Source organism: Eptatretus burgeri, chromosome 15 (genome assembly GCF_056783735.1).
Source record: "Eptatretus burgeri isolate ZD-2024b chromosome 15, Ebu_testis_v1, whole genome shotgun sequence".
Taxonomy (NCBI): Eukaryota; Metazoa; Chordata; class Myxini; order Myxiniformes; family Myxinidae; genus Eptatretus; species Eptatretus burgeri.
Window position 1 is genome coordinate 67,070,812 of NC_140975.1, and position 16,684 is coordinate 67,087,495.

Sequence of the window (16,684 nt, forward strand, 5' to 3'; positions counted from 1 at the left end):
GTCCACGTCCCACACATGTGGAATGGTTTCAGCCAGTGGCAGATCCATGCCCCCTGTGCATGCGACGAGTATAATGACTAAAACGAAACTTGGTAGTTCACTGAAAATGGATGTTCAAGAAGGCTCGACAATGTAAAAGATTGTTTGATGGTATTCACTGATGCAGTGGGCTGTGTGCAGAGCCATCATTATGTGCGAAGAAGCAATGACGTTTAAAAAAACATGTTGGACTTGGTCGATTTGATTGTTGTCATCAATTATCTCTGTTGTTAACCAGGACTGCTGCAACGCTACCTCATAGTCATCCTCATCCCTCTGTGGATGATCTTGGCATGTCAGGCTCCAAGTGGTGCTCTCTTCCCTTTACCGAGACTTCCTGGGAGCTGGTCCACTTTATGGGAGCCCAAGGCCTTTCTCATAGTGTTGGCATGGTGTTTCCTTCAGGCTGGACTCTATCTACTCCCTCTTGGAAAAGTGTGTTGTTTATTACTGAAAGTGTGACAGAAGAAATCTAGTGTGTGTGTGCGTGTGAGAGAGAGAGAGAGAGAGAGAGAGAGAGAGAGAGAGAGAGAGAGAGAGAGAGAGAGAGAGAGAGAGAGAGAGAGAGAGAGAGAGAGAGAGAGAGAGAGAGAGAGAGAGAGAGAGAGAGAGAGAGAGAGAGAGAGAGAGAGAGAGAGAGAGAGAGAGAGAGAGAGAGAGAGAGGGAGGGTGGGGGGAGGGGGAGAGAGAGAGAGATATGGAGAGAGATGTTCATTGATAATTTCAAAGAGAAAGGAAAAGAACGAGGGTGTTTGGGAGCAAGCCCCTCTCACTGAATTCTTCCTGTTCCATTTGCACCCCATGCCCCCTTAACCTCTCCAAAAACATGGTATTCGCAATTAACGTTCCACATTCAAACCGTAATAAAAGCAAACTAAATGGGATGCAATGATGTGGTTTGTTGCATGTGAAAGAACATTTCTCAGTGTTATTTTCAAGATCATCATCGGTACTTCGGTGTGAGCACCCCTTATAAACATGTAATATGTCAAGACGATACTCGATATCCTTCCAGGTTCAGTTCAGTATCCCTGCATTTATGGTCTCCATTGCAGTCCCAACCCTGTGCTCTTTCTGTGCTTTGTCCCCTCCCCCCACCCACCCCCAGGTATCTGCAGGACGAATGCAGTCCACCATCAACCCCGTTCTGGTGCAACTCTCAAAATCCAGAATCACTTCTTACCTCCACTCATTGGTTCTTCTTTTATCCCACCCGTGTAACCAACTTCCAAATTCTCCCAAATCTTATTCTTGCCTCCACATCTTGAAGGCAGTTATTCACGACCATCTCAGATCATCCCCCATCAAAAACAATGATCTTTTCTATCCCCCTTAATGCACCACCCCACCCCTTCCAAATTTACTGTTTTTCCTTCCTGAGAGTTTCCTTCTGAATCCATACTGTGTCCATGCATCCTCCCCTCCCCCTATTTCCTCCCATACCCCACTTTCCTCCCCACACCCATTGTTTGTCCAAGTCTTCCTCAATCTTGGCCTTCATCTTTGCTGTTGGTATCCCCCACTCACTCCCATTCCTGTAGTTCTGTTGGGATACAATGATGGGGTTTGTTCCTGATCCGTTGAGTGTTCTTGCTCTTCCACGAGCCTTGACATCAAAAAGTTGTCTTTCTCACTGCCGCAGTAACCTTAGTTTGGTCCACAATGTCCTTCACATAACACAATAGAAAAAAATATATTGAGGGGTTATACCCGGCGAACACGAGGCCACAGAATGAGACAGTCACACCAAATCAATTGTTCATTGAAGAATTAAATGAGGAAATCGTGCACCATCAGACTCCAGTGTAAGGGAGCTCCGTCCTGTTGGTAAATGACCTCTGGTTACAGGTCCACCAACTGCAGGAGTAAAAGGTTCTCCAACGTATATCCAGGTAATTGGCAGACATGATGGTGGCTTCAGCAAAGAAAAATGGCCAAAGGACTATGCTTGGTGCAAAGAATAATGGCTCAAAAAAAAAAAATCTATATAACAATAAAAAAAACATTAAAAACCCAAAATGTGCATTCACCTGCAGCAAACGACATCATTCTATCCCATTTCATTATTTATTTTTTACGGTTTGAATTTGGAGCGGTAATTTCTGGACATTCTGTACATTTAATCATTGAGTTATGATTGAAAAAAATTTACATGTCATTTTTAAGATGCTGTTTGTTTCTTTTTAATTTATAAAGTAACCTCAAATGAAAATTAATTAATTAATCTATATCGAGAAGAGATTGTAAAAGTTTTGGTGAACTTGATTGTTTGTTTTTTATAGGTTGGAGAAGGCCCACCAATGCCAAATGGTGTTAAACTGAAGTATAACCTGAACGGTAAGGCATGTTTATCAATTTAAATGTTATCTCGAGCCACGAGAGTATTTTTTATTTTCTACATTTCAAAACAGACAAAATCTGTAAAAACAACCTGTTATGTTTACCTGAGTCTCTGATTACTCCTGAAGATAGTTACACATCTTCAGTCCAATTCAGAACATTTACTGAACTACCAAACAGATTTAATGTGTGCACACAGGAGGTTCTGGACAAACAACCTCACTCAAGATCACTCAAATACAAGTGGAGAATCTTAGTCTTCATAAGTTTTCAGTAACACACAGTTTTTATCATTTAATTTTATCATCAATTTATATATTTTATCACCTCCAAACCCATCATAATAAAAATGTATAGACACTCCCAAAAATAAATATTTCTCCTAATATATTTGTACTTCACACAGGTGTACAGGCTTTCGTTATCACAACAGGCCTCATGGCTTACTTGTGGTATGCAGGTGTAAACCTAGCATATGTGTACCAACACTACCTCCAGCTTATGATCGCAGCTTACACCATTGGCCTCATCTTCTGCTTCCTCTTATATGTCAAGTCATTCGCAGCACCAATTGAAGAACTGGTACCAAATGCAAACACAGGTAAGGCTGTTTTAATTGTTATAGTGTGTGTAATATCATGGAGTACAGTGGTCATATATATCATATCACTCTGTGCAAAACATACTCAGCCTTGAAACCGTAAAACCCACAATCAAGTGGTATAAAAGTTTCTATGCAAAACATACGAAGGAAATAAAAGATTTCAGGAAAGGCACTTATGTGTTGGCGGAACATAAGCACCCCCTGAACACCCTCCTCCTCGGCCCCCCAGTCCATCAGGCCTGTAATTATGATAATTCAGGGAAGAAACGGCAGCAGTTCACATTACTTCTGCTGCACTTATGTATGTACATGTGTGTACGGTTTAACAAAATACTTCTCCTCTATTATAGTGCTTCAAATTAATTAAAACCTATCAGAATTATTTTTTCTTTTTTTATATCATAGAATTTTTACCATATGCTTCTGCTAGTCTTAGATACATGTGTTGATCAACGACGAATGCTCTATGTACCTTTACGAAAGAGCTTCTTTATTTTCTAGCTGAACAGATGTTGAGAAACTAAGCATGTTTAGATATAATTATGAAGGTGCCTCATTAAGTGTTAAAAAGCAAAAGGAGACCCGATCCAGGTACCATTTCACCCGCTTCCCAGCGTGCTTCCTCAGGCCAATATATTCCAAGCTTTGGCACATGTCTGATTTTATTCTGAAGGCGACCATTAATTTCTGGTCAAGTGCCGGTGTGAGAGGTCAATTGAAGGAGTTTTTAATTTACCAAACCTTTTTTTAAGCAATTAAATGTGCTACATCATTGATGGTCTCCTCCGCTGTTTTTACCCGCGCATGCAAAGCAAAAAGCGGAGTTAAGCAATTGGAAAGTCCGTCCGTCTGTTTGTCTGTCTTATCAGTTTATGATCGTCAGTTTGTGATCGACAAACAATGTATTTAAATGTAATGTTAAATTTTGAACTCGAATTACAGTCAACCCCCGCTTCATCGCGGTTCACCTATCGCGCCCCCGGTTCATCGCGGGTTTTCCCTTGGAACATAACTAATTTTTTCTGCGGATTCCCCCGGTACATCGCGGTAATAATATATAAAATATAAATTATTTAAGCAATAAATTATAACGCGTGGCGCTCGACCAGTCACACAACACACGAGACAAAGTTTCGCTTGTGAACTTCGAATATTTTCTACGTTTTTTTCTCCAAGCCCCACGATGCCGCCCAAACGCCCTGCACCTACTAAGGCTTCTGGCAAGGAATCGAAGCGCCAGAGGAAGGTCCTGGGATGTGTATATATATATATATATATATATATATATATATATATATATATATATATATATATATATATATATATATATACATATATATATACATATATATATATATATACATACACACACACACACGTTTAAACCTATATTTAAAATTGATTAAATACATGAAGACTAAAAATAAATCGCCTTCATAATTCAGTACTTCCAAGAACTATGCAATACATTTATATTTTATAGCATGGGAGGATAGGGCATGTGTTTAGTGTTGAAGATTCTGCTATTATGTACCATCATTTCCATCAAGTCGTCTTTATCATCGCCATCATCAACATCGCAATCACATTATTGGATCAAGTTTATCATCATTATTATTAAAGGTAAGTTTCATGATCTTAATAACTCAAGAAAATATACTTTATTTTATGTTATTCGTGCAGGAAAGTAAGCCTGGTGTTGGTTTAATGGTTAAGGTGGCTGGCCTAATATCTTAGGATCTTAAGTTTGAGCCGCTGTTGTGCCGTTAAATAACACTAGGTTAGATTTACTCATGATCTGATGTTATATGTGTGGGGATGAGTGGTTGTGTGTGCTTGTTGTTACCTCGAACACCAAAGGTGGATGGAAGTTATGTTTTCACTCCTGTCTGTCTGAGAGCAGAATATCTCAAAAAGTTATGAATGGATTTGGACTAAATTTGATGGACAGGTTGGGTGTGTGACAAAGACAAATTGATTTGATTGTGGTGAAGATCCGGATCCGATCACGATGAAAAAAAATTTTCAACCGATTCATCCTCATTGATAGATGGGGGCCAAAAACAATATATAGCATAATATTACAAGAAGTTGGACACGGATTCGGATGAAGCTTGGTGGACGGGTTGTGGGTGCGACAAGGACAAATTGATTCGATTTTGGTGAAGATCCGGATCTGGATACGGATGCGAGAATTTTTTAATTTTTCAAGTGATTCTTCACCATTGTGATAGAGCCAAAAATGATATATAGCATGATATCTCAAAGATTTGTGGACAGATTATAACAAAACTTGGTCGATGAGTTGGGTGGGTGACAAGAACAAAAGGAAAAGCAACTGCTATGAATGAAGGTGCATTGCAGACTTTCATGTTGTGAATTTTGAGAATTATTTTTAAACGATCATACATGTTTTGCAGGAAATGTATTCGTCGACTTCTACCTTGGTCGTGAGCTGAGCCCACGAATTGGTCGTTTGAACCTCAAGTTTCTGCTGATGCTTAGAATCGCTTTTCTCAGCTGGGTATGTTTGTAAACTATTATTACATAACAAATGTGTGGATAAATATTTCATATTTAATGAGAACGGCACTTGGTAGAGCACATACCTCTGCCATGCAATGCCTGGTCCATGAGAACATATCTAGCAAAATACATTTTTGAAATATCATGCTATTGTTGTGGTTTCCCGCCCGTCGGCGTGCGAGCGCCCGCTTTTAGCTCATCGCGGCCACGCGCCCACCGGACGTGGCAAACCGAGTCGCAGCTTTCGGATAAATGCCGAAATCCAGTTACGGGTGCGTTTTAAGCACACCACAACGTTGTCAATACTCTACCCGCGCTACAGGGTCTGATTGCCGAATGGTCGATTTACCTAATTAATCACGCAGGCAGACTACCGAGAGATTGTACTTCAACGGGGCCTGCTTGGAAACGAGCCGCTTAAGCAGCTCGCTCCGTTTTGTGATGACTGAGCAGGGTATTATCGCGAAGCCCCGTTGAACCCGATTCTTTTATCGGCTATTAAAAAGCTAGCTATATTCCGAACTTAATTATGGCAGTTCAATGAGGGAAAGGACGCAACGAACGGGTGAACATTTAAACAACGACATTTATTTCACACCCGTAAGCAGTCATGCAGTCATGCAGTCATGCATGCAACCAATGCACGTATGCAATCATGCAGTCATGTATACAACCAATGCACGTATGCAATCATGCAGTTATGTATGCAACCAATGCACGTATGGGACAAAACACAAGCAAGAAAAAGAACTACAACAATCTATTTATTATGTACACACATGTACTTAACAGTTCTACTTAACGGACTTGGCGCCACATCATTCATGCAAAGAAAAACCCCAGAAAAGGCAAGTGGGCAGAACTGGACCTCGTGGGTCTTTATAAGTCACGGAGCTGTGGAGACCGCAAAAGCTCCGAGAGACTGCGCTGGTTACCTGTCGCCTTCGTGGCGACTCGCTGGGCGCTCCTCGACGTCCCGTCCACACGGCAGCTGGCGTGACCGCTGCTCGGCCCAGGCCTCGTCGTGCGGCCCGGTCGATCGGGCCGAGTCGACAACGCCTCAGAGGAACGAACGGGCCTTTGCTCTTTCAGAGTTGATGCTCTCTTAAGAGCCCGCCCGTTCCTCAGTGTCGTTTGGACTGTCCCGGGACCCGATCACCTCGGACCGTTATGCCGCTGGTTGGCGACTCCTTTCCGGCCTCTCTCCAGCGACCCACTGTTCAGCACGGCACAGCAGGCTGCGCTCCTAGGTCCAGTCTCCTCCGCTCTCTCCAGCTCCTCACCGACTGCAGACTCCAGACTCCAGACTGACCCAGCTCCCAACGCGACTCCACACAACTGCCCGCTTGGCGTCTCTGCGCGCCTTTATATTGGATCCGTGAGGCGAGGTTTTGATCTCCGATCTCTCACCTCTGACCCCCCGCTGGCTCCGCCCCTTTCGATCTTTTGATCCGAATTGTCACGAAGCTCGGAGAGAACAGACGTGGGTGAAATCATCGACCCTCGCCCCAACGAAGAAGTCCCCGCGTCTGGTGGCAGAGATGTTGTTCGTGGGGAATTTTCCGTGGCTGGTGCAAAGATGGCGGCGTTTGCGGAGATGAACGTGAGGCGATGTTGTTCGTTGTTGAGATGTGGTTTAGGAGATGGCGAGGAGATGTCGTTGTGATGAAGGTGGTTGTTGTGAAGGCGGTTGTGGAGAAGGTGGTTGTTGTGAAGGCGGTTGGGGAGAAGGTGGTTGTGGTGGTTGAAATGCGGTTGGTGGTGGTTGTGGTGGTTGTGGTGGTTGAGAGGCGGTTGGTCCAAAATAAAGAGAGCAAAAGAAAAACAGCTAACTGAAGATTCACAGCCCTGCACACGAATAATTGCCCCTTAAACATCGGTGGGGGAAATCTATCTGAACACAGATTTATCCACATAACTGATCTCTGGGATACCTTTATGGTGTCCTGTGAATTTCCACAACCGTAACACCATATATCGTTTTTGGCCCTATCTCCAAATGGTGAAAAAAAATTTGAAAAATTAAATAATTCCCGTTACTGGATCCAGATCCGGATCTTCACCAAAATTGAATCAGTTCTACCTTGTCACATCCCTCCCCAACATATCCACCAAGTTTTGTCCGAATCTGTAGATAACATTTTGAGAAGTCCTGCACACAAACAGACAAACAAACAAACAAGCAGTCATAGACTGGTACTTACGAAATCGTCAATTTGACCTCTGACCTTGTCGAATAAAAGCTGTCTCTCGAAAAGGTAGCGACGCAAACCAGAAGTTTCCACGATGATTCTGTATCAAACCATCAAAAATCGTAACGTCGAGCGTAATTTCTCCACGCAATTATATTATACCTTAACGTAACTCAACGACGCGTCTGCTCAAGCGCACTGCATCATGGGACGACCCGTGAGGCGTCGAGTGAAATATTTTTTATACAATCTTAAAACGTCTCCAAAACATCCGATTTTTACCATAATTTCTACAACCGAGTTTTAAGCATCCTAAACGATCGCAAAAACCGAAGACGAAATTAAAATCGAAGTTAAAATGAACTCGTAACATCGAGCGAAGCAAAAATACTCCATTTCTCCACGTGAATTTACGGAATTATGTTTGAGCTCACTGTGACCTTGACCTTTGACCGATTTTGACCAAAATCTAATCAGCACAAGCCATCACCCTCCTGAATCACGTGGTGTAATTTGACATTGGTAGCTTCTTCCGTTCTCGAGTTATCGTGCCTACAAACAAACAAACACACAAACAGAAACGGAAGTCATCAATATACGAACGAAATCTTCAGATTTCGTAAGTAACAAGCAGTCATCGACTGGTACTTACGAAATCGTCAACTTAACCTCTGACCTTGTCTAATAAAAGCTGTCTCTCGAGAAGGTAGCGAGGAAAACCAGAAGTTTCTACGATGATTCTGTACCAAACCATCAAAAATCGAATGTTTTGGATGTTTGACCTCACTGTGACCTTGACCTTTGACCGATTTCGACCAAAATCTAAGCAGCACTCGGCACCACACTCTTGAATCACGTGGTGTAATTTGACATTGGAAGCTTCTCCCGTTCTCGAGTTATCTGTACCAAACCATCATAAATCAAATATTTGACCTCACAGTGACCTTGACCTTTGACCGATTTTGACCAAAATCTAATCAGCACTAGCCATCACCCTCTTGAATCACGTGGTGTAATTTGATATTGGGAGCTTCTCCCGTTCTCGAGTTATCTGTACCAAACCATCAAAAATCAAATATTTGACCTCACAGTGACCTTGACCTTTGACCGATTTTGACCAAAATCTAATCAGCACTAGCCATCACCCTCTTGAATCACGTGGTGTAATTTGATATTGGGAGCTTCTCCCGTTCTCGAGTTATCTGTACCAAACCATCAAAAATCAAATATTTGACCTCACAGTGACCTTGACCTTTGACCGATTTTGATCAAAATCTAATCAGCACAAGCCATCACCCTCTTGAATCACGTGGTGTAATTTGACATTGGTAGCTTCTTCCGTTCGAGTTATCGTGCCTACAAACAAACAAACAAACAAGCAGTCAGAGACTGGTACTTACGAAATCGTCAACTTGACCACTGACCTTGTCTAATAAAAGCTGTCTCGAGAGAAGGTAGCGACGCAAATCAGAAGTTTGTATGATGATTCTGTACAAAACCATCAAAAATCGAATGTTTTGGATGTTTGACCTCACTGTGACCTTGACCTTTGACCAATTTTGACCAAAATCTAACCAGTGCTCGCCACCACCCTCCTGAATCACGTGGTGTAATTTGACATTGGTAGCTTCTTCCGTTCTCGAGTTATCTGTACCAAACCATTCAAAAATCGAATATTTGACCTCACCGTGACCTTGACCTTTGACCGATTTTGACCAAAATCTAATCAGCGCTTGCCATCACCGTCCTGAATCACGTGGTGTAATTTGACCTTGGTAGCTTCTTCTGTTCTCGAGTTATCGTGCCTACAAACAAACAAACAAACAAACTAGCAGTCATTGACTGGTACTTACGAAATTGTCAACTTGACCTCTGACCTTGTCTAATAAAAGCTGTCTCGAGAGAAGGTAGCAAAACAAACGAGAAGTTTCTACGATGATTCTGTACCAAACCATCAAAAATCGAATGTTTTGGATGTTTGACCTTACTGTGACCTTGACCTTTGACCGATTTTGACCAAAATCTAATCAGCGCGAGCCACCACCCTCCTGAATCACGTGGTGTAATTTGGCATTGGTAGCTTCTTCCGTTCTCGAGTTATCTGTACCAAACCATCAAAAATCGAATCCTCACCGTGACCTTGACCTTTGACCGATTTTGACCAAAATCTAAACAGCACAAGCCATCACCCTCCTGAATCACGTGGTGTAATTTGACATTGGTAGCTTCTTCCGTTCTCGAGTTATCTGTACCAAACCATCAAAAATCGAATATTTGACCTCACTGTGACCTTGACCTTTGACCGATTTTGACCAAAATCTAATCAGCACTAGCCATCACCCTCCTGAATCACGTGGTGTAATTTGACATTGGTAGCTTCTTCCGTTCTCGAGTTATCGTGCCTACCAACAAACAAACAAACAAACAGAAACGGAAGTCATTAATATACTTACGAAATCTTTAGATTTCGTAAGTAACAAACAAACAGAAACGGAAGGCATCAATATACTTACAAAATATTTAGATTTCATAAGTAACAAGCAGTCATCGACTGGTACTTACGAAATCGTCAACTTAACCTCTGACCTTGTCTAATAAAAGCTGTCTCTCGAGAAGGTAGCGACGCAAACCAGAAGTTTCTACGATGATTCTATACCAAACCATCAAAAATTGAATGTTTTGGATGTTTGACCTTACTGTGACCTTGACCTTTGACCGATTTTGACCAAAATCTAATCAGCACTAGCCACCATCCTCCTGAATCAGGTGGTGTAATTTGACATTGGTAGCTTCTTCCGTTCTCGAGTTATCTGTACCAAATCATCAAAAATCGAATATTTGACATCACCGTGACCTTGACCTTTGACCGATTTTGACCAAAATCTAATCAGCACAAGCCATCACCCTCTTGAATCACGTGGTGTAATTTGACATTGGTAGCTTCTTCCGTTCTTGAGTTATCGTGCTTAAAAACAAACAAACAAACAAGCAGTCATAGATTGGTACTTACGAAATCGTCAACTTGACCTCTGACCTTGTCTAATAAAAGGTGTCTCGAGAGAACGTAGCGACGCAAACAAGAAGTTTCTACGATGATTCTGTACCAAACCATCAAAAATCGAATGTTTTGGATGTTTGACCTCACTGTGACCTTGACCTTTGACTGATTTTGACCAAAATCTAATCAGCGCTCGCCACCGCCCTCCTGAATCACGTGGTGTAATTTGACATTGGTAGCTTCTTCCGTTCTCGAGTTATCTGTACCAAACCATCAAAAATCGAATATTTGACCTCACCGCGACCTTGACCTTTGACCGATTTTGACCAAAATCTAATCAGCACTAGCCATCACCCTCCTGAATCACCTGGTGTAATTTGACATTGGTAGCTTCTTCCGTTCTCGAGTTATCGTGCCTACAAACAAACAAACAAACAGAAACGGAAGGCATCAATATACTCATGAAATCTTTAGATTTCGTCAGTAACAAACAAACAAACAAAAACGGAAGGCATCAATATACTTACGAAATCTTTAGATTTCGTAAGTCACAAACAGAAACAGAAGTCATCAATAAACTTACGAAATCTTTAGATTTCATAAGTAACAAACAAGCAGTCATAGACTGGTACTTACGAAATTGTCAACTTGACCTCTGACCTTGTCTAATAAAAGCTGTCTCGAGAGAAGGTAGCAAAACAAACGAGAAGTTTCTACGATGATTCTGTACCAAACCATCAAAAATCGAATGTTTTGGATGTTTGACCTTACTGTGACCTTGACCTTTGACCGATTTTGACCAAAATCTAATCAGCGCGAGCCACCACCCTCCTGAATCACGTGGTGTAATTTGGCATTGGTAGCTTCTTCCGTTCTCGAGTTATCTGTACCAAACCATCAAAAATCGAATCCTCACCGTGACCTTGACCTTTGACCGATTTTGACCAAAATCTAAACAGCACAAGCCATCACCCTCCTGAATCACGTGGTGTAATTTGACATTGGTAGCTTCTTCCGTTCTCGAGTTATCTGTACCAAACCATCAAAAATCGAATATTTGACCTCACTGTGACCTTGACCTTTGACCGATTTTGACCAAAATCTAATCAGCACAAGCCATCACCCTCCTGAATCACGTGGTGTAATTTGACATTGGTAGCTTCTTCCGTTCTCGAGTTATCGTGCCTACCAACAAACAAACAAACAAACAAACAGAAACGGAAGTCATTAATATACTTACGAAATCTTTAGATTTCGTAAGTAACAAACAAACAGAAACGGAAGGCATCAATATACTTACGAAATATCTAGATTTCGTAAGTAACAAGCAGTCATCGACTGGTACTTACGAAATCGTCAACTTAACCTCTGACCTTGTCTAATAAAAGCTGTCTCTCGAGAAGGTAGCGACGCAAACCAGAAGTTTCTACGATGATTCTATACCAAACCATCAAAAATTGAATGTTTTGGATGTTTGACCTTACTGTGACCTTGACCTTTGACCGATTTTGACCAAAATCTAATCAGCACTAGCCACCATCCTCCTGAATCAGGTGGTGTAATTTGACATTGGTAGCTTCTGCCGTTCTCGAGTTATCTGTACCAAATCATCAAAAATCGAATATTTGACATCACCGTGACCTTGACCTTTGACCGATTTTGACCAAAATCTAATCAGCACAAGCCATCACCCTCTTGAATCACGTGGTGTAATTTGACATTGGTAGCTTCTTCCGTTCTTGAGTTATCGTGCTTAAAAACAAACAAACAAACAAGCAGTCATAGATTGGTACTTACGAAATCGTCAACTTGACCTCTGACCTTGTCTAATAAAAGGTGTCTCGAGAGAACGTAGCGACGCAAACAAGAAGTTTCTACGATGATTCTGTACCAAACCATCAAAAATCGAATGTTTTGGATGTTTGACCTCACTGTGACCTTGACCTTTGACTGATTTTGACCAAAATCTAATCAGCGCTCGCCACCGCCCTCCTGAATCACGTGGTGTAATTTGACATTGGTAGCTTCTTCCGTTCTCGAGTTATCTGTACCAAACCATCAAAAATCGAATATTTGACCTCACCGCGACCTTGACCTTTGACCGATTTTGACCAAAATCTAATCAGCACTAGCCATCACCCTCCTGAATCATGTGGTGTAATTTGACATTGGTAGCTTCTTCCGTTCTCGAGTTATCGTGCCTACAAACAAACAAACAAACAGAAACGGAAGGCATCAATATACTCATGAAATCTTTAGATTTCGTAAGTAACAAACAAACAAACAAAAACGGAAGGCATCAATATACTTACGAAATCTTTAGATTTCGTAAGTCACAAACAGAAACAGAAGTCATCAATAAACTTACGAAATCTTTAGATTTCATAAGTAACAAACAAGCAGTCATAGACTGGTACTTACGAAATCGTCAACTTGACCTCTAACCTTGTCTCATAAAAGCTGTCTCTAGAGAAGGTAGCGACGCAAACCAGAAGTTTCTCCGATGATTCTGTACCAAACCATCAAAAATCAAATGTTTTGGATGTTTGACCTCACTGTGACCTTGACCTTTGACCGATTTTGACCAAAATCTAATCAGCGCGAGCCATCACCCTCCTGAATCACGTGGTGTTATTTGACATTGGTAGCTTCTTCCGTTCTCGAGTTATCGTGCCTACAAAGAAACACACAAACAAACAGAGTCCGGAAGTCATCAATATACTTACGAAATCTTTATATTTCGTAAGTAACAAGCCGGTCGGCGACGAGGGATCCGCTCGGATCGAAGCGCTGGATACGATGGTTTTTCTCTCTGACCGATCCACCGACGAAGATTCATTGCTAAGACGTATTGGTTCACATCCAATTGTTCCTCTGCCTGGCAAAATTTTTCCGATTGCGTATTTTGCCAACTGGCACTCCTCATAAAAAAATGACGGTAAATAGTCACCCTATTTTTGAAGGTCTACCATATGAAAATAATCGGTTTGCTGGTTTGTGCAGTGGAGCCTCGCGTTGCGCACGCGCGCACACGGACACGCGCACACGCGCACACACACACACACACACACACACACACACACACACACACACACACACACACACACACACACACACACAAAACCCGATAAACTTCTCTCAATGCTCTTGTTTGACCACACCTCCTGAGCCACACAATATTTTTCATAAGCCACGCCCACTTTCCTACACCACTCCCACTTTCCAATGCCACTCCCACTTTTCATCAACCACGTCCACTTTCCTAAGCCCCTCATAAAAAATGACGGTAAATCGGCACCCGATTTTTGAAGGACTACCATTTGAAAAATAAAACCTTAATCAAAAATCGGCTCGAGTAAAATTTTCTAAATATCTCGGTGTTTAATTCCGAAGTCTTGTTTCTCTACATTCAAAACTGAAGGACAAGTATTGAAAATACTGTACGCGGTTTTTCAGCCGCTGCACAGCAATGGGTGGTTGCTAGGCAACGAAATTCAAACGCGCACATTCCCAGTTGTTGGCGAAGTTTCATCGAAATCGGTTAGCTGGTTCATGCTGTGGAGCCTCGCGTTGCAGACACACACACACACACACACACACACACACACACACACACACACACACACACACACACACACACACACACACACACAAACACAACCCGACAATAAGGGATATCTCACATTTATAGCGAATCCAACAGACAGACAAAAATGGGTGAAAACATAACCTCCATCACCTTCGGTAGTGGAGGTTATTTTCAAAATGTAGAAATATCAAGGGTTTGTTTTACTTGTGTGAAATTAAAGTTTGTGCTTGTGGAATTATTTACATGTCGATTGGCCAGAACTGATTCTGCTGGACGCTTGAGCTACAGACTCACTGAAAAACCACAAGAACTGACAGACATGTTATGAAAGAAAAGAACTTTCCAGCTCAAACACACAAACAAACAAACTCCAGTCAGATATAACTGCGAGGTTATTTACCAAGCACCGACTCGTTTCCGAACCACTTGCAAATGTCTCCAACTCACACTCATTCACTCACTCACTTCGTTGCTTATTTACTCATCTTATCCCCCCCCCCCCCCCACCAGCTTCCCTTCCAATTGATACTGCCAGCCATTAGCTTTGCACGATTGCTGCCCCCTAACAGGTGGGAATACTTTCAGCAACCCATATTCAATGCATCGCACTGCCCCTTCGCTAAAACCTGAGCTGTCTATAACAAGTGCATCTCACGTCGCTATGGCCATCATTGGTCACAAAGGCCATTACAGAATCTCAATCTGTAACTGTGCAATTGCTTGACGTGAATCCCAGAACGAACGAGAATGAAACACACACACACACACACACCAGAAGGGATGTAAGAGGCTGTTATGTAACAATAGACCACCTACTAGTGAACAAGGCCATACTTGAAAACTGCAAAATGAGAAGAACCAAATGGTCCACCAACTGGATAGACTATAAGAAAGCTTTTTATCGTGTTCCACATTCAATGATGATAAAATATATGCAAATGTAGAAGATCAACCCCCAAATAATCAGACTACTGTAATTGAGAAAGCCATGGAACACTGAAATACCACATTGATATTACAGTACTCATAAGGAAAGATCGAAACACCAGCAGTGAAGATACATCAAGGGATCTTCCAGGGAGACAGCCTCTCACCCATCCTGTTCTGCCTGGCTCTGGACCCACTGAGTAACCTTGCAAGGATATGGATATACCCTAACCACCAATAATATAAAAAACGTCCAAAGAGACAGGAAAAGTGACACATCCATTGTATATGTATGATTTAACTCTTCGCAGCAAATGACAAAAAAAAATTGGCAGAACAACTAAAATTAGTGAAGCGGTACTCCGACGGCATTCAAATGGAATTTGGCTTTGATAAATGTGCCACGTTCACATTCATACAAGGTAGACCAAGTAAAACACATAACATAAAAATCTACGTAGATACAACAATACAGGAACTAGAAAACGAAGTATCATACAAATACCTTGGAGGAGAAAAGGGCCACCAAATACGTCACAAACAAATGCAGAAAACAATTACCAAAGAATTCCTGCGTCAAACGATGCTGAACCTGAAAAAATATCTCACCCCAAGAAACAAAATCAAAGCCATTAACCAACTCGCAATACCAATATTCCAATACAGCTGCAGAATAATAAACTGGCCACAAATGGAAATCAACAATCGAGATATCAAAACAAGGAAACTCCTCACCATCCACACAATGTTCTACAAAAATTAGTGCATCCCGAGAATGTACCTGCCGAGATGAGGAGAAGGTAGTGGCCTGATGGAGCTCAACCAAGTGCACATAATGACATCTGACAGACTGGTTGAGTAAGTGAAAAGTCCAACAGACTATGGAATCCAATTTGTATGCAAACACGAAGACAGTAAACCAGAGAAGGTATACCAAACTCACCGAGCAAAAAAATGTCCAAAGCAAGTGCAAATGGAAGATGTTAAAAAACAAAAACACTTTTTTTTAAAAAAAACATTTTGCATTTTCTTATTTTTCATCGAGTGTTGATAAATTGGTGTGGCGTTGATGTGGTACAGGCATGGTGGGCTGAATGGCTTCCACCTGTTTCTAATTTCCTTGCATTTCCTTGTGTTATCCATGAAACCCAAGAAAAAGATGAAAAAAAAAAAAACTTCATCTACATGTTCCCCAAGCCGAGGGAATACCAGGGTGTTCAGGAACAATTGATAGATAAAATGGTCTGGCAGCCATATTGGATTGAATGAAAATCTCTCTTGAACCACTTCATCAGTTGATATGAAACTTCACAATTATAATGTTGTAGTGATGGGGAAAATATATTTTAAATTTCAACCTGATCGGATGCATGGTCTGGCAGCCAGAATTATTTAATATTTTGAATCTTGGTTCAGGGATTAAAATCAAACTTGGTACAAGTATGTATTATGATGTCATAATGTGGAAG

At 41.6% G+C, this 16,684-nt stretch overlaps 1 protein-coding gene across 4 annotated transcripts in view; it reads left to right on the forward strand.

Moving 5' to 3' along the window:
* The window catches only part of LOC147012393 (delta(14)-sterol reductase TM7SF2-like), a 107,415-nt gene that overhangs the window by 53,291 nt on the left and 37,440 nt on the right, over positions 1-16,684 (forward strand). For all 4 annotated transcript variants that reach the window (XM_085856507.1, XM_085856505.1, XM_085856508.1 and 1 more), the window contains exons 3-6: positions 278-474; positions 2,322-2,376; positions 2,786-2,980; positions 5,404-5,507. In XM_085856507.1, coding sequence (XP_085712633.1) covers positions 278-474; positions 2,322-2,376; positions 2,786-2,980; positions 5,404-5,507 — 551 coding nt within the window. The remainder of the gene's footprint in view (positions 1-277; positions 475-2,321; positions 2,377-2,785; positions 2,981-5,403; positions 5,508-16,684) is intronic.